At 39.5% G+C, this 27,266-nt stretch overlaps 1 protein-coding gene across 1 annotated transcript in view; it reads right to left on the bottom strand.

Moving 5' to 3' along the window:
- Window positions 1–1,246: 1,246 nt before the first annotated feature.
- LOC130927673 (gastrula zinc finger protein XlCGF57.1-like) overlaps window positions 1,247–27,266 on the bottom strand; it is a 33,802-nt gene continuing 7,782 nt past the window's right edge. The window contains exons 2-3 of the mRNA XM_057853623.1: window positions 15,487–15,603; window positions 1,247–4,315 (exon numbers count right to left, since the gene is read on the bottom strand). Of these exons, the coding sequence (XP_057709606.1) occupies window positions 2,616–4,315; window positions 15,487–15,603 (1,817 nt within the window). The 3' untranslated portion in view covers window positions 1,247–2,615. The remainder of the gene's footprint in view (window positions 4,316–15,486; window positions 15,604–27,266) is intronic.

The raw sequence follows: 27,266 nt of genomic DNA, 5'->3' as shown, positions 1-27,266 counted from the left end.
CTCGGCCCATTTCGTCCCATCACAAGTATTTAGTTTTCATTCAAATTAATATTCTGTCCGAACAAGCTTAACAGAGAATCCACACCCTGCCATCACACATCAAGCAGAAGAATATGTAACTTTTTCTCCGCAGTGACAAAAACAGCTGACTGTGGCCCAGGTCGGTATGGAACAATGAAATTAATAGTTCACCTGCTGTGGCCTGAACGCAGTCTTCCTCCTGGTGCGCATGGACTTGAATTGCGTGCCCGCTTGTGCAGTCCCTGTTTTTTCACCTCTTTTATCAACACCATCGTCGTTTTGGGGCTTTTTGAAGAAACTTCGGACACTCAGTTGCCTTGACATTTTTCAGAGTAAAGCCAACGACGTTATGCATCAAGAGAGACAATAGCTAATTAATATGCCCACTCGCCACCCTGTGGTCTGGGGTGTGAATTGCAACCTGTCAAAATGACGGATGGACTTCAGTTTTTTCCGTCACCGTTTTAAAAAATCGGTCAACGACGGAAAATATTCGGTTAACGCGACCCCTGACTTGGAATGATATTTTTGTGTTTTACAACAGATTATCTCGATGTACAAGTAGTTTTTTTTTTTGTCTGTGGTTACAAGTGACTTTTGTCTCTGAAAATGCGACAAAACTCGTGAGGTTGTAATTGGTGGTTTTTAACCTGTAGCAAAGAAAAAACACCCGTAGAACAAAAAAATCACTTGTAAACAGAAAAAAAACACTTGTGGAATTTTTTTTTACATTGTGTTTTTTTCATGTTTATTTCACAAAGCAAAATTTGGACATACATGTTGTTTTTTTGTTTTACAAGTTAAAATGAGTCATTTTACAGGTATTTTTTAAAAATTTATTTTAAAACTAGGTTACGAGTATCTTTTTTGGTTCATAAAACTCGACAAGAATGTGACAAAACTTGCGCACTTGTAATTGGTCATTTTTAACCCGTAGTGAAGGAAAAAACACCTGTAGAACAAAAAAATCACTTGTAAACGGAAACAAAACACTTGTAGAAAGTTTTTTTTTTTACATTGTTTTTTTTCATGTTTATTTCACAACGCAAAATTTGGAAATACAAGTTTTTTTTGTTTTACAAGTTAAAATGAGTCATTTTACATGTATTTTTTTTATTTTATAACTAGGTTACGAGTATCTTTTTTGGATCATAAAACTCGACAAGAATGTGACAAAACTTGTGCACTTGTAATTGGTCATTTTTAACCCGTAGTGAAGAAAAAACACCTGTAGAACAAAAAAAAAAAAATACTTGCAAACAGAAAAAAACAACCTGTAGAACAATTTATTCCTTCGAGTTTTTTTCATGTTGGAAATACAAGTGCTTTTTAGTTAAAATTGGTCATTTTACAGGGATAATTTTCATTTTACAACCTCACTTCTTTTGGCACTATTCTATCTCCATAATGCCGGATAGTTTACATACTCGGCTCCTACAAAGACAACGTTCTATTTCGACAACTGTGTGTGTTAGGAGTTTTGGTATTGGAAATAGAAGTGCCAGTGTATGATAATGCAAATCCCAGCAGCTAGACGGCGCAATGACACACGAACACAGTTGAAAGCTAAAGTCCAATAAGACTCGGTTTAACACCCCAAATTGCACACAGATAACCAACAGCGCTCTACACAGCGGAAGCTCAACAGCAATAACAAATAATACTTTAGCTTAAAAAAAATGTATCCTCCCTATTTGAAGACATCAAATATAGATTTCCTTTCTGGACTCCACAGTCTAAATCTGCAGCTAACTTTTCCTCACTGGGCACTATTACAAAACTATCATCATAATCCTCATCATTTTCGACTTTCAATTGAATTTTAGATAATTTCACAGTTTTTGGATACTAAAAAATCGTTTTTGCGCCATGGTAATGCTTCCTCTGAACAGTGAACTTTTTCGTTCCTATAGCGCCTTATTCAACGTTACCCTTGTAGTAAGCAAGGTGTCAGGTGGTGACCATGTTATTAACAAACAAAAACATTTTCTACGTAAATTTAGTCTCAAAAGTTAAATACACAAATTTTTGTGTGTTTTATGTATTACAGTCGAGATTAATTTAAAAAAAAAAAATGATATACCAAAACTTTTTTTTTCTCTCCCCAACACCGTTTTTCTTTATTAGGCACTCATACTCCGTTGTAACATGCCTCCGTCAATCACGAGTAGGAATGTAATAGTAATTTTAAAAAATGAAATAAACATTAATCCCACCACAAAAAATTAATATGTGAGCCAATATTTCTTTTACTATTATTTTGCAACATTGAACAATATATCCTCATTTTCCATATTTCTTTAATGACATTATTTATGAATGATTTTGAATTTTTGGAATTTGGGGTCTGCCGTTTCAAATAATAAATGTGAAAAGTATAGTTTTAGAGGGAGAGTATTATATAAAAAATGCTACTTGAGAGAGTTCAATCAGGTGAGGTTTTGGCAATAGGGTGGATGCACATCATACAACGATTGGACGGAGCAAGGAACCAAACGTGCCAATCCTCAACAGGATTTAAGAAAGTTCAACGGAATACAATCGTCCTGTGTGCAAGATCTGATGAAGCCAGGATGGATGACAGGCAAAATAAGTCATTTGCCACTGCTTCCCACACCAACACACACGTGTCTCTTTATACAATCCTTCCGAGCGAATCTTTGACCACAAACGGAGCAGGAAAAAGGTTTTTCACCAGTGTGGTTTCTTTTGTGAGTTTGTAAGGTATTTCTCCGTGCGAATCCCTGACCACAAACGGAGCAGGAAAAAGGTTTTTCTCCAGTGTGGATTCTTGTGTGAAGTGTTAGTTCTCTCTTTGAAGATAATCCTTTGCCACAAACTGAGCAGGAAAAAGGGTTTTCGCCAGTGTGGGTTCTCGTGTGTTGGTTTAAGTGTTCCTTCCGAGCGAATCTTTGACCACAAACGGAGCAGGAAAAAGGTTTTTCACCAGTGTGGTTTCTTTCGTGACTCTGTAAGGTTTTTCTCCGTGCGAATCCCTGACCACAAACGGAGCAGGAAAAAGGTTTTTCGCCAGTGTGGGTTCTTGTGTGTCCTTTTAAGGTTTGCTTGCAAGCAAATCTTTTAGCACAAACGGAGCAGGAAAAAGGTTTTTCTCCAGTGTGGATTCTTGTGTGTCCTATTAATTTTTTCTTGCAAGCAAATCTTTGATCACAAACTGAGCAGGAAAAAGGTTTTTCTCCAGTGTGGATTCTTGTGTGAAGTGTTAGATCTCTCTTTGAAGTGAATCCTTTGCCACAAACTGAGCAGGAAAAAGGTTTTTCGCCAGTGTGGATTCTTGTGTGTTGTTTTAAGTTTTTCTTGCAAGCAAATCTTTGATCACAAACTGAGCAGGAAAAAGGTTTTTCGCCAGTGTGGATTCTTGTGTGTTGTTTTAAGTTTTTCTTGCAAGCAAATCTTTGATCACAAACTGAGCAGGAAAAAGGTTTTTCGCCAGTGTGGGTTCTTGTGTGTTGTTTTAAGTGTTCCTTCCTAGCAAATCTTTGATCACAAACCGAGCAGGAAAAAGGTTTTTCGCCAGTGTGGGTTCTTTCGTGTTTTTTAAAGGTATCTGAACGACTGAATCCTTGACCACAAACTGAGCAGGAAAAAGGTTTTTCCCCGGTGTGGACTCTTAGGTGTTCTTCCAAGTATTGGTTCCGAGAAAATGTTTGAGCACAAACTGAGCAGGGAAAAGGTTTTTTTCCAGTGTGGGTTATTGCATGACTTTGTAAGGTTTGCTTTTTAGCGTATCTTTGACCACAAACTGAGCAGGAAAAAGGTTTTTCGCCAGTGTGGGTTCTTGTGTGTCCTTTTAAGGTTTGCTTGAAAGCAAATCTTTTAGCACAAACGGAGCAGGAAAAAGGTTTTTCACCAGTGTGGATCCTCATATGCATACGACAATTTTGCTTAGTAGCAAAGGTTTTCCCGCACTGAGAGCATTTGCAGAGTTTGTCGTCACCGCGAGATGTCTTATGACCATCATCCTTGTAAGTTGAGTGTGACGTGGCGCCATCTCTGTCTGATGGAGGAATGTAAATATCTGCTTGCAATCCTTCTGTTGAGCTGCTGCGACTCCCCCCTCTGCTGGCCTCACTCAGACCATCTTCACTCTTCAAGGGCTCACCAGTCAACCTGTTGATATGCTCCTCCTCTTTACCAAATGGCAGCTGGTCATCCTCCTTTTCGATTGGAAGTTGCTGTTCTCCCTCCTTCTCCTCCTCTCTGATTTGGGGGAGCTCAACATCCTCTTTTATGCCAGAAGATTCTGGCTCAGCACCAAGATTTGTTCTGAAACCTGCAACACACAATAAAATATCTGATATATTTTATGGACCACCACCGTGTGATCGGCCTTCTTTTTGCAAAGAACGAGTACAGTTACCCCTCACGACTTCACGGTTCACGCAGCGCGGATTCAGTACATTGCAGGGTTTCAAAAAATATTCAATGAAAAACAAAAGTGAAAAAAATCCACGTCGTTTCATTTTGAGACACAAGAGACATTGTTTCGAATAGAGATGCAAAAACTATCCGCTAAAAATGTCAGCTTGTAGGTTGGCAGCAAATATTAACATTCTTTGCCAGCTCTCCCACTTTTAATGAATTTGACGTCAAGCGCCATCAATGGCAGCCAAGGAGTTTATATAAAACACTCAACAGGCCAGTTACAGATGCATTACCTATTTTTCATGGTCGAGCCAATATGTGTTGAATTACAACATGCATACTACAGTAAATATTCAGATACTCTTGTCGTATATATAATACTGAATATTTTAATTGGATTTGTAAATGCATCCCTCTCCCCCCATCCAGATCCCTGAGGTCAAAATGCCCCAAGAGAACAAGAAGAACAACAGGATACAGTCGTCTAGTATTGCCACAGTGTTCAAATACAAGCCAGGCTCGTTGGAACAATGTGCCAAAGAAAATGCACTTGCTCTTTGGATTGGGCGTACCGGGCTACCTGCTTCCACAGGTGAGTTGCTACAGTGCAATTCAATTTGGACTTGTTCTGAGTGGGCCAGGAGTCGGTTATTAGTTTTGTGTTGTTTAACGGTTATCAGGGTTTGGCCTATTTTAATTTCCAAACATGTTATGTATGCCTCCTAAAGTTGACTTGTCCAACCCTGCAAAGTAGTTATTTTATTTTCGTGCATTCATTGTGTAAATTTCACCAAAATAAAGCTTGTGTTGTGAATATATGTGTTTACTTGACTGTCAATGTTCATTCGAAATTGTTGGCAACCTTTTAATACTAAAACTTTGTGTATCTATCAACCAATATTAATTAGTCTATAATTTTTTTGAGTTTTCGTCAGCTAAAACTAGACTAGAACTGTTACGTTTTCGTCAACTAAAACTTGTTTGAATATTCATCGACTAAAACTAACCAAAAGACTAGACTAAAATTAAAAGTGCTGCCAAAAACAACACTGGCAGATATGCAAATGTATTATTATCGTTTTTTTAAATTCAACGTTTAAAGCTAACGTTTGAGTGTGTTTGGGCGTGTTTTGGCTGCTGAGCCAAGCTACCACTCAGCTAGTGAAGATGCTTCAAGAGGAAAGCCTTGCACTTCTGCGTGCACAATGAAATAAAATCTGACTAAGAACTTTGATGTAAAGTTATGTGTGCGCTCGAGTGTAGTCATGTAATTCTATAACTTATGTGCATATATCCTGTTTTTATTTCTTCATTGTACTTTATCATTGCAGGAGAGAAAAGCAACAATCCTCTGTCACCTGATTACGTAAATATACTTGTATAGCGCTTCTCCACCTTTCAAGACTCTCAAAGCGCTTTACACTACATCACCATCCACAATCGAACTCACAACCTCCTGGTTGGGGGACAACTACTCTACCACTGAGCCACGCCATCCATCTTTAGCTATGTGAAGACTACAGAGAAAAGAAAAACAGGTGTATCGCAGACCTTCAACCACAGACGCCAGCAAATGAAGACATGCATAAGGCAGACGGTGGCTCTGCCATTAAATTTTTTTTTTTTTTTTTTAATCTGTGCTGTTCAGCTGATTGACACGGCCGATTGGTCTGAACTAGGGCTGTCCCAAACGACTAATTTTCTCCCGATTAGTCAGCAGACTATTTTCATGATTAGTCGACTAATCATATAATTAAAAAAAATTTAAAAAAAAAAAAAATAATTTAGCAATGAAATTTTTGTTGACGCTTATCAATTCACAAAAACATTTTGGAACACTTAAATTCTTTATTGAAGTACAAATAAACAGATGAATAACAATAATAAATCACAAATAAACAATGACTTCCAAATGCGGATAGAATTAACTTGAGCAAAAGAATGGAATATAAACAGATTCAGAACACCGACTTCTCCTTTCCAACATGATTCAAAACAATTCTTAAAAAAATACCTAGCATTAATATTAAGTATACTGTAGTACTATATATATAAAATATATATAATAATTATTCATTGCCAATCAGACTTTTCATAAAGTGTGTCATTTTAAAGGTATTCTTAGTGTAAAATCTGAAGTATGTGGGATTAACTCCAGAAATCGTTATTTATATGACGAACATGACCTGCTTTTATTTTGAAATGCTCACCGGAAGTACGTTCGCTAAACCGCTAATTTAAGCTTTACACTCCGCAAAAAAAACAAACACTTTTTGTGATTGCATGTGGTGTCAGTAATAGATTTTTTTTCCTTTTGCAAATGCTGTTAACCAGCGATTTTTCATGTTTGAAGTGTCACCTTTTAACTGCAAGTTTTGGAGAAGGCTGCCTGTTTTATAGCCGGCTAAAGTACGTCGTCTTTTTTCCCCATTCACCTCAATGTAGCAATGCTAACGTATATAGTGTTTAATAAAGATGTGTTTTCTTATTTTGTATGTCTGAACTTTAATTCTGCAGCGTGTTGGTGAGAGAAAAGAACTGGAGTCTCATATGCCATCAGCACGCACGCATAAATGGATGCACGCGCGCGCAGCGATAAAACGCAGCCGTGAAAATGACCGGCCTCATTTTTATTTAGCATGTGATACATGGACTCATTGCATATCGCGACAGGCTTAGCAACTTTAATAATACATGTGATTAGTTAGTTAGATGGACTTACAATCTCCTGTCGTTATCATTCACGGCCGACGTGCAGTCAAGCTTGGCATTGAAGAAACAGAACACAACAGTGTACCCTCCTTTGTTTCTTTAAAAAATAAGCCAATGTTTTGGACTCTCTGGTGCGCTTTTTTTAGCTTTGTGCCGCTTTCCCCGCTTGCATAGCAAGCGTCTGACATTCTGACCTTTCCATGCATATATATTTTTTAACCCTTCATTAACCGTCGACGAGCACAACATCCCGTCGACCGATTTACGCCATCGATGTGATGACGTCGACTATGTCGACTACCCGGGACAGCTCTAGTCTGAACAGTTTTAATGTCTCAAATGGGAGTATGACATACTCCTATTGTGATTATACAACGTGCATCGTTTATTAGGAGAAAGCAGTGAATAGGAAGAGGTTATGGGGAGGACAGAAGAAAAGAGAAGCAGCACAAACAACAACAAGAACGACATTAAACGCCTGCACTAACTATAAATTTGTTAGTGCTATCGTTAGCTAGTTGTATTTCCGGTTGACACCATGCAGGGGGCCTGATGAACACAGAGAAAGAGGAGGGGGGGGAAGAGTAAGAAAGATAAGTGATTGGGAGGAGTGGACTATACACAAATCAGCCATGTGAGGCGTAGAACCCAGTATTTGTGTGAATCCCTGGTGAGTGTGAATATGTTTGGCTTTCTACTCTACGCTGCCTGATCGCTAATCCTGACACCGAATGTTTCTAATTGAGTGTTTCTAATAGCACGAATGCTATTTTAAGACCGTGCGTCACCATCTTAACCCAGAAGTGGGTCAACATAGACACTAAGCTTGAGAACGATAAACCGATACGACCGGATATCCGGTTTTACAGGTGAGAGATACAGCTGTATCGATAGCAAAGTTACCATTTGACAGTAATTAGCCATTAAATATTCAATGAACCGACAGTAGAGATACAATTCGGCTATTGCGAGCACAAGAATCGGCTTCTAATGCCTAGTTCAATGCATTGCTCAATATGATAATAATTTCGCTTTTACCTCAAATGCTGCGCTGGGTCATTCACCACACAGCGCACTTAGATTGTGACCGCCGTCGTGGTTGCCTCAAATTCCCATTCATTTTGGCAGAACCGCTAGTATTCGCCGTCATTACCCGATCGTCACGGGCGTGTCATAACAACGCGAGAGCTAACAAAACCACTGTAACGCACGCTCCGTAGCGTTCTCTTTACAGCCCAAAACGAAACTAGTAGTTGCAACGGAGCAACATGCTAAAACAATGGACAGTTTGCGCACTCCGCCAGCGACGTGCAGCGATTGATTTTCAACGCACCCAGGAAAACAAAAGTCAGACTTTGAAGTGACGAAGGCAGCGAGATCTGTTCGCATGGGACAGAGCTAGTGTGAAGTGGTACAGCGATTGTGAGTTTTAACCCTGAAAAATAACCCACTACAATGGTGGAAAGGGCGGCATATTGTTTCCACGAAACGCAGTCTACTTAAACATGAACATGTGGATCAGTTTATCTTACTCAAGAAAAATCTGCCCTTCAAAAAAGATATGGACAGTGATGAGGAATAAAAAAATGTGGAAGCACAGGCATAAGTGAATGACTTTGCCGTGTATTAGTGACGGGAAAAGTCGTTCACCTGAGGAAACGAATCAATTCCGGTTCGTTCAGTAAAAAGATTCGTTCAAACAAATCGTTCAACGAATCGTTCGCCCTCCTCAAACAACCGCCCAAATGAATCGTTCGGTCAGTGAACGGGAAGTGACGTTGCCAAACGGATTACCAAAAGACCGCTTAGCATATATAATTGAACAGGAAGGCTTGGTCCCTCCCCCTCTTGCACAGTCGACAGGCTTTTCATTCGTAGATTCAGAAGTGAGTGACAGACTGTTTTTCTGGGGGGTTTTTTTCACTGCCTCGTCTTTGCCGGCGCCCGGGTCTCCCCAGCCGCTGCAGCAATGAGAATTTCCGCGTTTATCATATTTCTATGGGATCAAAGCCATGGCTTGTGCTTGCTTCACTTTGATATAGGAAACGGTTAAACATTTCCCCTTTTTTTTTTTTAAGTACAAACTTTTTCAATCACGCTAAATTGCGTGTACGCTCCCTTCCGTATTCGTAGCTTAAACGCGTGTTTACGTGAGCTGGCTGCTCGTGAAAGCCACCTGATATACCACCAAATCATTTTGGCTGAAGAACAAATAAATGTGGAATTTAAATAAACTGTCTTCGGCTATTTTTTTCGGTTGAGTGAGATTTATTGCACACAAATAAGAAAATATAAAAATTATTAATAAATAATCAATTTATAATGTATATTAATAATATATTAAATCAGCGTTATAAATAAAATGTATTATTATTATTATTATTTGGCTTCTCTGACACGAAAATAAATAAATAAAACAACACTCGAAAAAATATTACCTAAAAATCGTGTTGAAATGTCATTTTTGCACTGGTATTAATATATAAATAATCCCATCAACTCCACGCAGTCATCCCCTCCCGATCTCAGATCGCCAAATGCTGACGAAAAAAAGATTTGTTTGCTCTTTACAATGTAACCATTCCACTCTCATTGGTATGTTAAGAAAATGGAGACATACATGTATATATACACATCCTACGTGCCCGAGTTTAATTTTTGGATGCTTTAGTCGCACAGGATGGACTGATGGACTCAACGTTAATTAATTTGCGCCCCAACCCGACAAGCTGTGACATGGGGAAAAAAAAAAAAACTCTCGGAAAAATATGTCATGAAACTACCGTTTCATAGCAAATCAGTATTATGGTGATCATACTAAATAGTCATTTTCCATAGGCACAGATTAGATAAATTTCGCTGCCACGAAGTCCAGCTAGTCTCTTGACAGCTTTCTCGCCCGCCCCCGCGACGTCTCCATAGCTCAGCCTTATCGCCTTGTAGCTACTGGCGAAAGTGTTAACGTACTGTAAAGTGGATACAATGTCGTCATATGTAGTCTCGAGTCTGTTGAGAAAAGCACAGTAAACTTTGCTCACTGTGTTTATGTGGTGATTTTTGTGCATTTGAGTAGCATATGATAGGCTCAACATGAAAGAATATGTGATAAAGCCCTTTCCTTTCAGTCCTTAGCTCGTTCACTGCCGCAGCGCTGCTGCGTGACTGCCGGTGTAGGCGCACTATAAATTAGCGTAGCAGTCTAGCAGAACGAATCATCTCAGCATTCTCGGTAGGACGGAGAGTCAGTGAGCGGGAAGTGACATAACTCAGTCTTGCCCCCTGCCTGCATGCTGCCTGCTTATTGGCCACACGTGGAAGTGAGTGACAGACGCCCTGATTCTGTTTCCGCTCCCTCCCCTGTCCGCGATGAGTCTGGCGTCTGATTGGTCGTGTGCTATGTCAGTAGACGCTGTCGCTTGCTCAACGCCCTCCCACGCAGATAACAAGGCAAGCCCCAACTTCATAGAACGAATCAGTGCAGAAGGTGATTAGTTCGGTCTCGTTCACCCAAACAATTCGTTCAAAAAGAACGAATCGTTCACGACCGATACAACACTACCGTGTATAAGGTTAAAGTAATGATTATAGACCTGTCTGTCTAAAATGCCATGTTTTTATTCCAGTGGTAAAGCATAATTTGCTATTTATGATAACACAAGCAGGTTTAATTCTTTTTTTCTAGAGCTGCAGCATATAATTAATATTTTTTGCTTGTCAGATGTTTACGTTGAAAGCTTGCACTTAAATTACTTACCTAATGAGTTGAAAACACCAGGAAATACATTAATTAAATTACTGCACTTTATTGTTGTTTGTCACTGACTTTTTAGTTTATTATCAATCCCTTCCACCAAAATGACGGTCATATAGTTAGCTTTATTAATTTTTTCATAAAAAAACAAAAGAACATAACATTGGTATGAAATTTTGTTGTTTCATTTTTCATCTTTTTTTTATATGTTTAAAATACTGTACGAACACACACAACAAATGTTTACTATCGTATCGTTTTCACTCTGTATCAAACCGTATCGTTCTTAAACTGTATCGAATCGTATCGAATCGCTCGGCCTTAAGAATGTATCGCTTTATAATCGAATCTTAACCTGTGTATCTAGATACAAATCGAATCGGCTTCATGCCAGAGATTCCCAAACCTAATAGACACGCCCTCGCATACAACTCATGTTATTACTTTTTTCTGCCGGTAATCTTACAAAAAAGAACATACCGAGTAAACACCGCTGCTATGAAACTTGCAGAAATGTCTCTAGACATTACGACATATGAAGGATGTTCTCTTCATACGTTTCCCGAAGCCAAAAACTTGGAGGAAAAAATGTGAAGAATGGATCTACTTGTGCGGACGTCGAAAGAACAGATTAACACCAGCAAGGTGAAGTCATTCACCTTTATATGCAGTAAACATTTTGTTGGGGGCCATGGTCCAACAGAGGACGAAGAGGTAAGCCATTCTGATATTTTTACTTATTTGTCAGTGTGGCGTTTTGCCGTTAGCGTGGCGTTTTGTCGTGCTGCTTCTTTCTGACGATGAATGACCTGGAAAAAAACTAAAATGGTATCTTACTACCACTGTTGTTACCTTTTCTGTTGTTAAAATAAAACCAACTTTAGTTAGGGGGGAGTGTAAATAAAGATTGGTTAATATTTCAAAAATTAAAAGTGTTGGCTGTCACTGAGTAGCATTTGCGATCGCTACACAAAAATAGCAATGTAAATTACTCCCAAGAACGGTAAGAGCCGTTAGACAACCAGAGGATATAACATGTAAGAAAGACAGGGCATATGGTGGAAAAGGATAGATTTTTGAAACAGGAGAATGTCATTGTCAGTGGCGTAAGGCAATGCACACAAGAAAAAGGCGTCGAGATAAAAGCTACCTCTGGAGCAGGTTGGCTCTTTCCCATGTTTTTCACCTCTCGACACTCAAGCCATCTCTTTAACTGAACGTTTGTATGTTCTTCCACATCTTTACCAGGGAAGTTGGCACCAGGGACATCGTTTTCGAACAGAAATGGTAGGTTTAGCTCAGTAAGCATCTCGTTCGTACACTATTTTCATGCATTTACTATTGGGAACAAACGGGAGGTTGACCCGCCTAGAAACAACTGCTAACGTCATGAATATTAAAGGGTATTAAAACACTAAGGGGCTGTGAGATATCAATAGAACCGTTATGTGGCAAGATAACAAATATTACTAAAATTAACAAAAAAATAAATCAAATTCATGGGCAATTATCGAAAATAGATCGAAAATTACGAACATTTCCGAAAGTATTCCGGAAACAGCCAAATGGGGCGGAGACGTCATTACAAGGAAACCAAAGGTCGAGGCAGGTGCTATTGTTGTTTATCGACAAGAGAGTTGCGTTCGGGTTTTATCAAAAAAATCGCTAAAATGCTTCAAACCTGTCATGCAATGTGGTGTACAAATAGCCATTTGTCGCAATGTAGTACCCATGAGTTCCCGAACGCCAGAAAAAGAGCTGGACTACGCAGACAATGAGTAAAGTTCGTCCGTGCTAAGAGGGCTATTTTTGCAGACCAAGCCTCCGGCACGGTTTTGTGTGGTGCGCATTTCACACCTGAATGCGATTCGAACTCTGGACAAATGAAATCAGGTTTTGCTAAGAAATTGCTGCTGAAAGCAGATGCGGTGCCCACCTACACCAGCAGCCATGTCCCGAGATATCAAGCAAGAGGACAATGACTGGCTCTTGATGAGACCACCCCACCACACCAGGCAAAGCAAAGGAGGGAAATGGCCAGAGTGAGTATTCTTTAATAATAAAAAACATCACACATTGGATATAGGACTGGACACATTTATAAATTATTGCTCATTAAATATATAGAACAAATCCTCTAATCCCATTCATATTTGTGTCGGTTGGCAGAGCGAAAACCTATGATAGCACAATAAATGATAATTATTCGATATATTACTTTATTTTGCGGCCACGGTGTATCAGCTTCACAAAAAGAAACGCAAAACAAATCATTTGGTGTTCCCACACGAACTGTTGCCGGCCGGTGTTTCATCAGTGTGATTGCTCCCCGCAATGATCCTTTCATTAGGCTGCGTTGGCTTTCGTTTGGGCTCAAATTAATAACCCAAACAGAAGTCAACTGCTTTAAGATGGCGGCTGTTTACTTACGCCAGTGAGTGTGTCATTTCGCATCTACTTCTCTATACATGTGCTAACGCCGCAGAGTCTGTCATTTCGCATCTAGTTCTATATACATGTGATATCTACTGTAGCATTATGCGGGCGTAGTTTGTAGCAACTGGGTGTAGTTTGTAGCGGCTTTCGTTTTTTTTTTTAATCTAGTGCCATGAGTTGTGATGGACTTTTACTCTAGGTCCATTCCTTATTGCGTCCCGAAGACCGCGGTGACTGTGTTTTAGTTCCGCTGTGCTTAACATATTTAAATAAAAGGAATATGGATGTTTGTAATTCATTCTCGAAACTTCAGCGGCCGAATCGTGAATAATCTAGGAATTAGACATTTCACCCACCTTTAGTTCCCTTCCCTTCGTACAGCGATTCTTGTGGGCTGGGCTGAGTCAAAGTCCAGGGTAAGCCTGTCGCAATATGCAATAATTCCATTTATCGCGCGATATATAAAAATGAAGGCGGTAACTTTTCCGTTGCGATTTATCGCCTCGCGTGCACGTGTGTGTGCGCGTGCAGCAGACAGGCTGTTAAAAGTTCGTTACCAACTGCGCAAAATGCATCTTCATTCCAGGTCAGGCAAAAACTAGCGCCGGAGCCAATCGTTCCCATTATATCCTATTGTTCAACGTATACCGGCCGCGTCAGTGCTCCGGAGTGACTGTGGACCATCTATGGCGCGCCGGTGTTGTTGACGTGTGGGCGCTCCCGTCAGGAGTGACATTTCACGCGGGGCGGCTATTTTTCGGCACAACGCTGGATATTTACAACGAAGTCCGCCAAAACATTGTTACTGACTTGGCTGTCACGAATAACCTCACTTTGACAACGAACAGCTGAATGAAATTAAGAGCGCTGTGCTTCAAACTCGTCCTGTATATGAAAGCCCTCATATGCTGGTGTTGTGTAGTAATGAGCAGACGTGACTTCAGCGGCGCCTGCTAACTTTTTTAATGCGCGGTTGCGCGCACACACTAGATATAATGAAATGGCAAACTAGATGTGCTACTTTCCATGCCATTGGCTACGTGAGCCCAGAGTGATTATGGGACATGTAGTCCATATACTACATCGATGAATTCTAAACTGTCATTTGTCACATGAGGTTAAGAAGGCCAAATCAATCCATACCAGTGACTATAGATAATGTTGCAAATATTGTTAATTCAGTATATTGTTAATTCAGTACGTGACTCAGATGGATTCGGACCACAAATAGGATGTTTTGCTCATGTAGTAAACCTAGCTACTAAGAGAGCTGTAGCAATCAACGGTGTGCCCTGCCTCACTTTACAAACAGTAAAGATTGCTCTCAGCACTTTTATACAATTTTTTTTCATATCAGTAAGAAGTAAGCACATAAATATTATGCACTAAAATGCATGTTTATATGATGGCAATTTAATTTTTGCTCTTTAGCAAAAAATACAAAACAACAAAAAATACAATTGTTATATTTTTTTTTACAGAGCATTAAATGTATTGAATCGGATCGAAAATCGTGTCACTCGTATCAAAATTCGTACCGAACCATGACTTAACTGTATCATTGCATCCCTATGGAACACCATTGCAGAAGCTATGACGGGAAAAGTTTTCATTTTCCTAAATGCTGAAGTTGTTAAGTGCAATTAAAAAAAAAAAAAAAAAAAATTTTAACACATTTTATTTATTCTGTGTTTCTGTGCGGTATCAATATTGTTGTTTTTTACTTAAGAGGTATGGTCTATTGTTTCTGGTTGTGATTTCTTAAAAAGTATATTTGAATTTAAGAGTAAATATCTATCGCGTTTAAACGGGTGTACTTCATCTATTAATATATACTGTAATCGCACTGTGTTATTGTAAATTGGTTAAAAAAATTGGGGGGGGGGGGGGGGGGGCGCAATAATATCGCATATCGCAATAATTTATGAGAATAATTATCGCACACTATAAAATTTGTTATCGCGACAGGCCTAGTCCAGGGCTGCTTTTTAGTCCCAGTCCGCCCCTGGTTGTCAGTGTGTTTGACACAGCGTTACGCTCTTGTTTGCGCCATTCAGTGTGTCTGTTTTATACTTGTAATTACACGTAATATGTCTACCTCATGTAATTACTTCAAACAAAGAAAATTTGTTAACAGAGAAAGAAATCTTTCAATCTGCAAACACTCGTCAAGTCGATACCTTTAATGTGAACAGACTCTTCCTCCTTGATGTATGGCGACTCTTCCTTCTCCTTGGTGCATGGAGACTCTTCCTCCTCCCCCTTGACGCATGCAGACTCCTGGTGCTCAAGACGATCTGCAAGACCACAAACACACGAGCCAAATCTTATTTCTTCATTTGCAAACTTGTTCAAACTTGATAAGCTCAAACCTCGTCCATTGAGTTCGATGAGCCACTGACAGAATTATTTTATGCAGTTACAAGGGGAACGAGAGTGCAAGAATGGAATAAATTTTGAAATGAATGGAAAAAAATATTGAAATACAAATTGGAATAAATAGCACATCAAATACAAATTGTTCCTTTACACTCTCTATTTTGAAAATCACATCAGTTCTTCTTTTGCAAGCTTGTGCCTGACGATGTCATCGCAGAGTTGGAAATCGAGAGGAAGATCCACAGAATGGCATTTCAAGTTAATGAATGTAATTCTGTTTGAGGCCTGTGAAAACGACCTTAATTTTGACATTCAAGTAACAATTACATTCTTTATGGGGTGCCTTTGACCCGAATCGTCGCGTGCTAGCCATGCATTTGTTCGTTGCCGACGTCACTGGTTGTAATTTCAGATGAGTATTTTGTAAAGATAAAAGTTTCCAACGTACGAGGGTCTGTTAACTAGTGCTGCAACGATTAATCGATTAACTCGAGTATTCGATTAGAAAAAAATATTCGAATTCAATTTTGCTGCTTCGAGTATTCGTTTAATTAACCCTTTAACACCTAAGCCTATTTTGGCCGAATTTGCATGCATTTGATGGTGCCTTTATATTTCAAAGAAAAAATTGTTCACAATGGCCAAGTTGGGTCCCTTTTTTCAGGACACCTTGAACTTCATGTCCAAACTGTTGTTTTCTTCACTGACCAATTATAATCCACATTTTGGACCCAAAAAGACAAAAAAATTCCAAAATATTTTTTCAAAATTTGTAATGTTGGTGTCCCATTGACAACCAAACATGCTCGACCAACAGTTTTGAAGCCTAATAATATTTATTCAACTTGTTAGGATAAACAGTTAATAGAAAAAAATAAGATTGAATAATTTTATGTTTGACTATTCAACACAAACAGCGGGTATGGTCATAGGCGTTTTTGGCCTTTACACATACTATGGTCAATACAGGTTATATACAGTGCAAAATAGTGAGAAAAAAAAAATCATCTAACACAAAAAGGGTTTGGAGGATATCTCTTTGTGAAGTTTTATTATACCCATCACTAGGGCTGCAGCTATCGAATATTTTAGTAATCGAGTAATCGACTGAAAATTCTATCGATTAATCGAGTAATCGGATAAAACAAATATATTTTTAGGTGAAGAGCAATTATAGACATACATGAGAAAACAAAACATTTTATCATTTTCAGTCAATCAATGTCTTTATTTTTGATGTATATTGTTGAAAACAGCCAACAATTGCATCTCAGATGTAACTAGAATTTAAAAAAAAAAAAAAAAGACTAATTCACTGCTTTCACTCAAAAAACCTTTAGATTAAAAAAAATATTATATACACACCTAAAAATGCCTTTACGCTTGATAACACACATCACTTAAAAGTTAGGATTTTTTCCCCACGTTTTTCAATTGAATTTCTATTTGTGTCAAGCCATTTTTAAGTTCTAGTTAAGTTTTAAGTTAGTCTAAACTGTAAGTCCTGATAGGATTTTGAGTTTTTGCACTGTTCAAAATAAATGTATGATACAGGCTGTATTGGAGCACATTAGGGACTAGTGCTACTTGGTGTTTTATCCAGCAATGACTACTGAGCTAAAATTGATCGTTAGCATTATTGAGTTTTTATTTGACACCCTCATCTCATCACTCCACAACGCTATGTTATGTTAAAGCCTGTATGTAAGACGTTAGCCACGCATCGAAAGTGGTCTTAATGAATTGAAACCTAGCCCTCCGCAGGGCTAACGTAAGATGAGCTAGTAGTGACAGTAATGTTAATCTTATATATTAGCGCTTAGCGCTCTTTATTGGCGCTTGGCGCTCTACTGCTTTAAGATGGCGGCTGTTTGCTAACGCTGCCCAGACGCGGCCTAGTCTGTCATTGTGCATCTAGTTCAACATACATGTGATCTCTATGAGACTCATCAGACTAGTGACGAGATTTGTCGTTCACTTGAGTAAACGAATCCATTCCGGTTCGTTCAGTAAAAAGATTCGTTCAAACAAATCGTTCAACGAATCGTTCGCCCCCCTCATCTCCCTCCCCGCCCAAACGAATCGTTCGGTTACTGAACGGGAAGTGACGTTGCCGAACGAATCACCAAAGACCGCTTCGCAGTATAACTGAACGGGAAGTGACATTGCTTGGTCCCTCCCTCTCTTCCACATTGACCACTCGTCGTAGTTTCAGAAATGAGTGACAGGCGGTATCATTCTGCTTTCACAGACAGCCTCGTCTCCCTCCTGCTGCTGCAAAAGCGAGGGAGAACTTCCGCGTCGTCTGTCCTAGTTCTATGGGCTCAAAGTCATGGCTTGTGCTTGCATTTTGATTTAGGACACGGTTAAACATTTTCCTTTTGTGAGGGGAGTAGGGGGCGGGGGCGCACGGACTTTCTTTAGCAGGTTCTTGATCACACATACAATCACATATACAGCATGTTTGCTGTCATGAAAATAAAAATACATCGAAAGTTTAATTTCTGAATATGGAACGACCAACACATCATATTTACATCTCGCTCTGTTGTATTTTTGTTTTTTAGTATTAAGATGATCGTGTTGAATTTTTGCACTGGTATAAATAAATAAAATAATCCGGTCAGCTCCCCTGTCGTCCCCGCATCTCAGATCGTCCAATGCTGACGAGAAATAATTGTTTGCTCTTTACGATGTCGCCTTTCTACTCTCATTAGTCTGTTAAGAAAAATGTAGACATATTGCGACATCTCCCGTGTCCGCGTGCTTTGTTTTTGGGCGCTTGAGTAGCACATGATGGACGGATTGACATAATTTGTCAAACCAACCAACACCTGACACGAAAAAAAAAAAAAAACACTCGGAAAAAAATTACATGTATATACAGTTTCATTGCAAATCAGTATTATGGTGATCATATTGTTTTTTTGCACTGGTATTAATAAATAAAATAATCCGGTCAGCTCCCCTGTCGTCCTCGCATCTCAGATCGTCAAATACTGACGAGAAATAATTGTTTGCTCTTTACGATGTCGCCTTTCTACTCTCATTAGTCTGTTAAGAAAAATGTAGACATATTGCGACATCTCCCGTGTCCGCGTGCTTTGTTTTTGGGCGCTTGAGTAGCACATGATGGACGGATTGACATAATTTGTCAAACCAACCAACACCTGACACGAAAAAAAAAAAAACACTCGGAAAAAAATTACATGTATATACAGTTTCATTGCAAATCAGTATTATGGTGATCATATTGTTTTTTTGCACTGGTATTAATAAATAAAATAATCCGGTCAGCTCCCCTGTCGTCCCCGCATCTCAGATCGTCAAATGCTGACGAGAAATAATTGTTAGCTCTTTACGATGTCGCCTTTCTACTCTCATTAGTCTGTTAAGAAAAATGTAGACATATTGCGACATCTCCCGTGTCTGCGTGCGTTGTTTTGGGCGCTTGAGTAGCACATGATGGACGGATTGACATAATTTGTCAAACCAACCAACACCCGTCACGCTGACACGAAAAAAATAAATAAAACACTCGGGAAAAAATTGACATGTATATACAGTTTCATTGCAAATCAGTATTATGGTGATCATACTAAATATTTTTTTCTGTGCACATATGAGGTAAATATCGCTGCCATGAAGCCTCCATATAGTGACAGTTCTCTGCCCGCTTCACTGCCGTCACGCGACCGCAGCTCAGCTTTTGCTTGCCTCGTAGCTACCCGTGTTTTAAATTACTGTAAATTTGATAGTATGTCGTCACAGGCAGTCACGAGTTTGTTGAGAAAAGTACTACTCTAAACAATGCTCGCTAGATTTGTGTGGTGTTTTTGTCTGTTTGAGCAGCATTTGATAGGCTCCACGTTAACAAATATGTGACAAAGTCATTTCCTTTCATTTTCTGATTCGTTCACCGCATAGTCATTACTGGAAAATCAAGTTAGCAGCGAGCTAGGTTAGGAACCGGAGGACCGAGTCACTGAACGGGAAGTGACAAAACTCAGTCTTGCCCCCCTGCCTGCACGCTGGCTGCTTATTGGCCACACGTGGACGTGAGTGACAAACGCCCTGATTCTGTTTCCGCTCCCTCCCCTGCCCGCGATGAGGCTGGCGTCTGATTGGTCGTGTGCGATGTCAGAAGACGCTGCCGCTTGCTCAACGCCCTCCCACGCAGCGAACAAGCACCACCTTCATAGAACGAATCAGTGCAGATGATGATTAGTTCGGTCTCGTTCACCAAAACAATTCGTTCAAAAAGAACGAATCGTTCGCGACCGATACAACACTACATCAGACCCTAGCTGCAACTAACGTAGCATGTGCGGGCTAGTATTTCGCAACGTCGGCGTTGTTGTAGCGGTTGTCGGCTGCAGTAAGTTTTTTTAATTTTTTGCTTCTTCCTCTACGCACGTGACATCAGCGCGTTGTCCCGCATTAAAAGTAGTCCGAGCAAAACGTGATGCTTACAGCTGTCAAAATAAACGATTACTCGAGGTGAATAAAATTACTCGGATCAGTTTTTAAACTTGAGTTACTCGAGTTGCTCGAGTATTCATTTCAGCTCTACTATCTAAAGTGTTCGTACATGCAATCAAGCTTCTCGAACACACATCGATATAAAAAATGAAAAGATTCATAGTGAAGAAAAAAATATATATAACATTGAAAAAAAAGTATTTTCAAAAATATTGACAAGTAGTTCAGTTCAATTTTTTCAGGCATGCGACCTGATAGTTTTTTTTTTTTTTTTTTTTTTTGCGCACTCAATAAAGTTTGTTTTTGAACAGGTCACTGAGCTGCGTCACATACAACGTCACACAGCCTACTCTTCTGCCGTTTGAGCGCTACTGTAACTTCTACTCGCCGAGACGCCGACTAATCCGAGGCAAACAACGACAAATGCAGCTCATCCTATTCCTTGAGTGAATGAAAAAATGCATTAGCTTGCGCTAAATTTAGTTTTCGATTCATTCTGCACGTTTTAAAGTCGCTCGCGCAATCCAACCGGTGTTCATGCCTCCTTTTCCTTAGTTGGCGCCTAGCTCGGCAATTTATTAAAAATGTTCACATTCGGTTCGTCCTTCTTGACATCACAACGGATCTTGGGATATGTAGTCTTTTGTGCTGCTTTCGGTTTCGAAAAAGGACAAGAAATGATGGAAATATGGAGATAGATACACGGTACATGCAGCGTTTTAATGCATATTTATGAGTGCAATAAAACTATAAAACTCAAATGACATTATCTCCCGTTTTTCTTGCTTGATTGACTTCAAATAAAAACTGATGTGGACATCAACTTCCGCACTTTCAAATGAGACTAACCAGCGGCACGTGGGTGACGTAATTACAGCGTGACGAAGCTTCAAAGACGACACGCGTAAACGAGTCGCTGCCGACACGTTCGGTGTTAAAGTATTAAAGTGACTTTGTAATGGTTTATTTTGAAAGTGTTTGCATTTAATTCTATTGATTTGGGTGGATACACTGCCTTCTAGTCTGCCTCAATTCACATGGCTGAATCCAGGTGCTCCCTGTTAAGACCAACATAAGCTAAATTTGTTTGAGCTAATGTTTTTTTTTTTAATGCATTCGTAATTTAGTTTGTAGGTATATTTAGCCAATTTTTGTGGGAATATGTGTATGAACCATTTGTTAAGAGCATTGTAAAAAAGTTAGCATTTTATAACATTTAAACTAGCGGGCTTTTGCGATGTAAGTTAGCCAATTGTTCTTTTGTTGTACATAGATCCTCATTTATTTAGTTTTTTTATACCGTTTGAGGCTCAGCTCAGGTAATTTGATTTTTCATGTTCCTTATCGAATTATTCGAACTAATGGTTTATCGATTAATCGACTACTAAAATAATCGATAGCTGCAGCCCTACTGTTAACAGAAGGACTATTATTGTTGTGGTGATATCGTACGGCAGAGTATTCGGGCCAAGTAAATTTAAAAGACAAACGAATGACTAGATTAAAGTCGTACTATTGCTAACAGAAAAAAAAGTCGTGTCATTATGTCAGGGTAATGTAGCTGTAAGCTGCTACGTACTTTGCATACATTGTAAACCAGTCGTCCCCAACCTTCTTTGCACCACAGCCCGGTGTGATGTGGGTCTTTTTTTCCACGGAACGGCAGAAAAATACATTCATTCATTCATTTTCCATGCTGCTTTTTCCTCACGAGGGTCGCGGAGGTACTGGAGCCTATCCCAGCGAACTACGGGCAGATGGCAGGGTACACCCTGAACTGGTTGCCAGCCAGTCGCAGGGCACAATGAGACATACAACCATTCACGCACACACCCATACCTACGGACAATTTAGAGCAGTCATGCCCAAAGTCCGGCCAAATTCCGCCCGTGGTCAAATTTCAACCGGCCCCCAGCCTCTGTCATAATAATCATTAACGTCTGGCCCGCACACAGACTTCATAAATTGGTCAGCAGTACTGCTACCAGCATATGAAGTAGCCTACACAATAAATGCTGCTCCTCATTTACCAACTAAAATGCAGCAGCACTCTAAGAAACATTACCCTGTGTGACCCTTTACTCCCAATTTTCTAAAATGGCGACAATCAACAACAACAAAAAGTTGACTGCGACGGCTGACGCTTCAAGGATAGGTGGAAATTGGACTATTTCTTCACTTAAAATACGCAACAACTGTGTCTGCCTCATTTGCAAAGAGACAATCGCTGTTTTAAAGAGTTCAATGTGAGGCGATATTACCAAACAAAACATGCTGACTTGTACGAAAAGATTAAAGGGAAGATACGTAGCGAGAAATTGAAGCAACTGGAAGCTAGTTTAATTTTACAGCAGCAGTATTTCGCAAGAACCCGAGAGTCGAAGGTGATCGCCACAAAGGCTAGTTGCAAGATTGTTGAAACTATTAATTAAAAAAATTAGGGCTGCAGCTATCGATTATTTTAGTAGTCGATTAATCAATGAACTAGTTAGTTCGAATAATCGAGTAATCGGATAAGGAAGATGAAAAATTAAAATATCTGAGCTGAGCCTTAAACGGTATAAAAAATAAATAAGGATCAACAAAAGAACAATGGCTAACTTACATGCCAAAAGTCTGCTAGCTTAAATGCTATAAAACGCTGACACATTTTTTTTTTTTTTTTTTTGCTCTTGACAAATGGTTCAGACACATCCCACAAAAAACAAAAAACAAGAAACTGCTAAACATACCAATAAATTAAATTATGAGGCATTTAAAAAAAACTAACTCAAACAAAAGCTTGGCTTATGTTGGTCTTGGAGCAGCTGGATTCAGGCATATGAAATGAGGCGGACTAGAGGGCAGTGTATCACTTTCATTAAACGAATACTCGAGGCAGCAAAATTTAATTCAAATCTTTTTTCTTTAATCGAATACTTGAGTTAATCGATTAATCGTTTCAGCACTAAAAAAAAATAACAATGAAGCAAATGTGACACACAGAATGGCTTGCTAAAATTTGGTTAAATATATTATTCTACGTAAAGGATGTCAGCCAAGGTCGGCCCCCCACATTTTTACCACACCAAATCTGGCCCCCTTTGCAAAAAGTTTGGACACCCCTGATTTAGAGTGTTCAATCAGCCATGCATCAATCAATCAAACAATCAATCAATGCATCTTTTTGGGACGTGGACGGAAACCGGAGTTCCCGGAGGAAACCCACGCAGGCACGGGGAGAACATGCAAACGCCACACAGGACGGCCGGAGCCCGGGATTGAACTCTTGATCTCAGAACTGTGAGGCGGCTGTGCTAACCACACAGCCACCGTGCCCAGAAAAATACAGTAAATATAAAATACACGACAGGACTAAAAACGATCGTTAAGTGCAGGGAAAATGTAACTTACTACACGCTGAATCAACCTATTTTTTTTTTTACAGCGGCCTCTCATAAAACTTGACGGCAAATACCCTAGGTCACAGGCATAATCAATTCCTCTCCAATTGTGAAAGGTTTCTTGGCTTTAGCATTATGGTTCGCCGCAGGGTATGATGCTCTCAGTGTATTCGCATTTGTTGATTGGAGGCCCTCACTAATTGTTTCTGCCCTTCGTGTTCTTGCTTTTTTGTTTCATAAATTCTAAAGGCTTATCCATTATTTCAGGGTGCTTTGTTTCTATGTGCCAAAGCAGTTTTGAAGGCCTCATTGCCGTTGTTTGCTAACTTTTGGTCACATATTATGCAGAGTGGATTCTTTTTCAGGTGGCCTTTTCCCCGTAAAAAGCTGTCCAAAGACGTCAGTATTTTTAAATGGTAAATGGTAAAAAACTTGTATTGGGCCTTTCCACCATTCATGGCCCTCTAAGCACTTTACACCATTACTTCTCAAATAGGAGGGCGCAGAGCGATGCCATGGGTGGCGCATGTGACCTCGGGGAACATTCTTTTTTTTTTTTTTTGCCGTACTAGAATTAAGTGTACCGTATTTTTCGGACTATAAGTCGCGTTTTTTTCATATTTTGGCTGGGGGTGCGACTTATACTCAGGAGCGACTTATGTGTGAAATTATATCATAATGTGTTAATAATTTCACACATTATGATATAATTTCACATGTTATTTTGGTGTTTTGCAGTGACACTGATGGTTTTGTAAAGTTGTTAGCATGTTCTTATGCTATAGTTATCTGAATAACTCTTTATAGCTATGGCCACGTTCGCGTTCTGCCTTTGGCAGTGTATGTTCAATTGTATTATTGACTTTTTTATCTTGAAATGGATGCATTTGGTTTGTGGCGCTTTCACGCCCACGTGAGGGCGCACTCGCACTTGTTTACGTGACACGCCAGAAGAAGACGGACAGCTACGTAGCTCTGAGTGAGTGAGTGCCACTGTGGGCGAGTTGGCTAGAGAGAATAGACGGATGCGAACCTACTTTCATTGTTTATGCTTTTAAATCATCTCTACAGAGGCAACGCCTGCGTGTATCATCTTTTCTGTTGTTGTTGTGTGTTTTCCACCCGCGATCGGACACTTAGAGCCAGTTGTGTGGTTGTTTGAACGATGTGCTAATGCTAGCGAACGCATGCTAACCTGTTAAGTTATTGATGTTATAGTACCTAATTATCATTTATTTACGTTGATGCGAACCTGTTTTCTATCAAGGACCAAATTGATTCAGCAAATTATACGGACGTCCAGCATTGTCTTTTGGAAGTTCGCTGTATAGCCAGGACAGGCCGTAGCGTAGGACAGTATATTCACATTTCGTTGTTCATGCACTGCACACTGTACATTTATTTAGCATGTTGTTCTCTATTGTATTTTTATATTAAATTGCCTTTCAAGATGACATGTCTGTTTTATGTGTTGGATTGTATCAAGTAAATTTCCCCCAAAAATTCGACTTATACTCTGGTGCGACTTGTATATGTTTTTTTTCTCTTCGTTGGGCATTTTATGGCTGGATCGACTTATACTCAGGAGCGACTTGTAGTCCGAAAAATACGGTACTTGCGTATCCACTAAGTGGGTGGCAGTGGCGCTCTCATTTTCAAAGTTTGCGCAGTATTTTTGAAGTAAGCAAGAGCACACAGAAGAGAGATATGAAGAGTTGTGTGCCGTTTTCGAAAGCCGTTTTCCAGCCGGACTCACGCAGCGACCCACTGTATTCTCCGGTTCTCACGTGTCCGCCCGAGAAGTGCCGTTTTCGGCTTGGCATCGTCACGACGACCGCCCTCACCTACGGTTCTCCCTCGGCCGCAGAGAATGCGCTTTTTTCGGGCCGTTTACCTTTTGGCTTCGACATTTAATACAGTGGTAGATGAGGACAGACCACTGTTTACTGTGTCTAAAAATGATTTTAGTGGACAGCCGTAAGCCAAATCAATTAAGACACCACTTAAAGACATTAGACCCCAATCTCATTGATAAGCCGCTTGGTTGTTTTTCAGCGAAAACGTGGCAAATATTGCCAACAATCGTTCGCTTTGTCAGTGTTATACAAGTAAACCAGTGAGCCCTGTTAGCATGCTCAGTGCAAAATAACCCCACACCATTGCAAACTGGAGGTGATACTGTGAGCAGCGAGCAGCGAAAATAAAAACGGTCCTTCTTTCCAAAGACACTTTTTTTTTTTCTTCAGTTTTGTTTTTTCGGTCAAATTTTTTGGCATATTGTCCTAATGAGTTAATGTTTCTAATCAATTTGAATGTGTTATTATTTACAGATTTTATTTTTCAGTATCAAATGGTCAAAAATGTACCTTGAGTGTATTTTTACAGTTCGGATGTGACTTTTTTTTTTTTTTTAATTGGCAAATTGATACGCGTTAAGTCTTTTCTGTTGTTACAAACAAAACAATGTTGATGAAGTTATACTTTATCAGTTGATCTCTGTTATTTTCTCTAATAGAAAAAAGGACACAATGTGAGGCAGAGGCGTACTTATAATAGTAATATTTAAAGATGTCCCGATCGATCGTGATGCCGATCGATCGGGTCCGATCACGTCATTTTCAAAGTATCGGAATCGGCAAAAAAATATCAGACATGCCTTTTTTAATTTTTTTTTTTTTAAATCGTTTTCTAATTGTATTTAACGTTACAGACAAAATGTCTTACACTCATCCAGAGTAGGCTTTAAGTAGGGCTATCAAATTTATTGCGTTAATGGCGGTAATTATTATTTTTTAATTAATCACGTTAAATAATTAACGAATGCGCTGCACGACCCACTCATGCATTGTCTCGTCCAATCTATAAAAACACCGTTTTACCTATAGATAGCGCTAAAAGGCAGCGTATAATGAGTAGAGAGAATTTTGACAGCCTTTGGAGCCATTTTTTATGTGGCCAAAGCCTTACAATACCTCTCTCAGCAATTAAAAATAACGTGGGAGGCAATGTGGGGAAGAAAAGTAGTAGTTGATCATTTTATTAACACCCTATGACATAGGGTGTCCAAACTTTTTGCAAAGGGGGCCGGATTTGGTGTGGTAAAAATGTGGGGGGCCGACCTTGGCTGACGTCCTTTAAGTAGAACAATATATTTAAGCAAATTTTAGCAAGCTATTCTGTGCGTCACTTTTTCTTTATTATCATTTTTTTTTTTTATTCATAATTTCAACAATCTCATTACTAGCCTTTGTGGCATTCTCTTTCAACTCTCGGGCTCTTGCGAAATACTGCAGGTGTGAAATTAAACTAGCTTCAATTTCTCACTGCGTATCTTCCCTGTAATCTTGTCGTACATGTCAGAGTGTCTTGTTGGGTAATATCGCCTCACATCGAACTCTTTAAAAGCAGCAACTGTCTCTTTGCAAATAAGGCAGAGACAGTTGTTGCGTATTTTAGTGAAGAAATAGTCCATTTTCCACCTATCCTTGAAGCGTCGGCTGTCGCAGTCAATTTTTTTTTTTGTTGATTGTCGTCATTTTAGAAAATTGGAAGGGTCACACGGGGTAAGGTTGCTTAGAGTGTTGCTGACTTTTAGTGGGTAAATGAGGAGCAGCATTTAGTGTGTAGACTACTTCATATGCTGATATTAGTACTGCTGACCAATTTATTAAATCTGTGTGCGGGCCAGACGTTATTGATTTTATGACAGAGGCTGA

Source organism: Corythoichthys intestinalis, chromosome 13, assembly GCF_030265065.1.
Source record: "Corythoichthys intestinalis isolate RoL2023-P3 chromosome 13, ASM3026506v1, whole genome shotgun sequence".
NCBI lineage: Eukaryota > Metazoa > Chordata > Actinopteri > Syngnathiformes > Syngnathidae > Corythoichthys > Corythoichthys intestinalis.
Note: the sequence above shows the minus strand (reverse complement) of the source record. Positions and strands in the feature narration are given on the sequence as shown.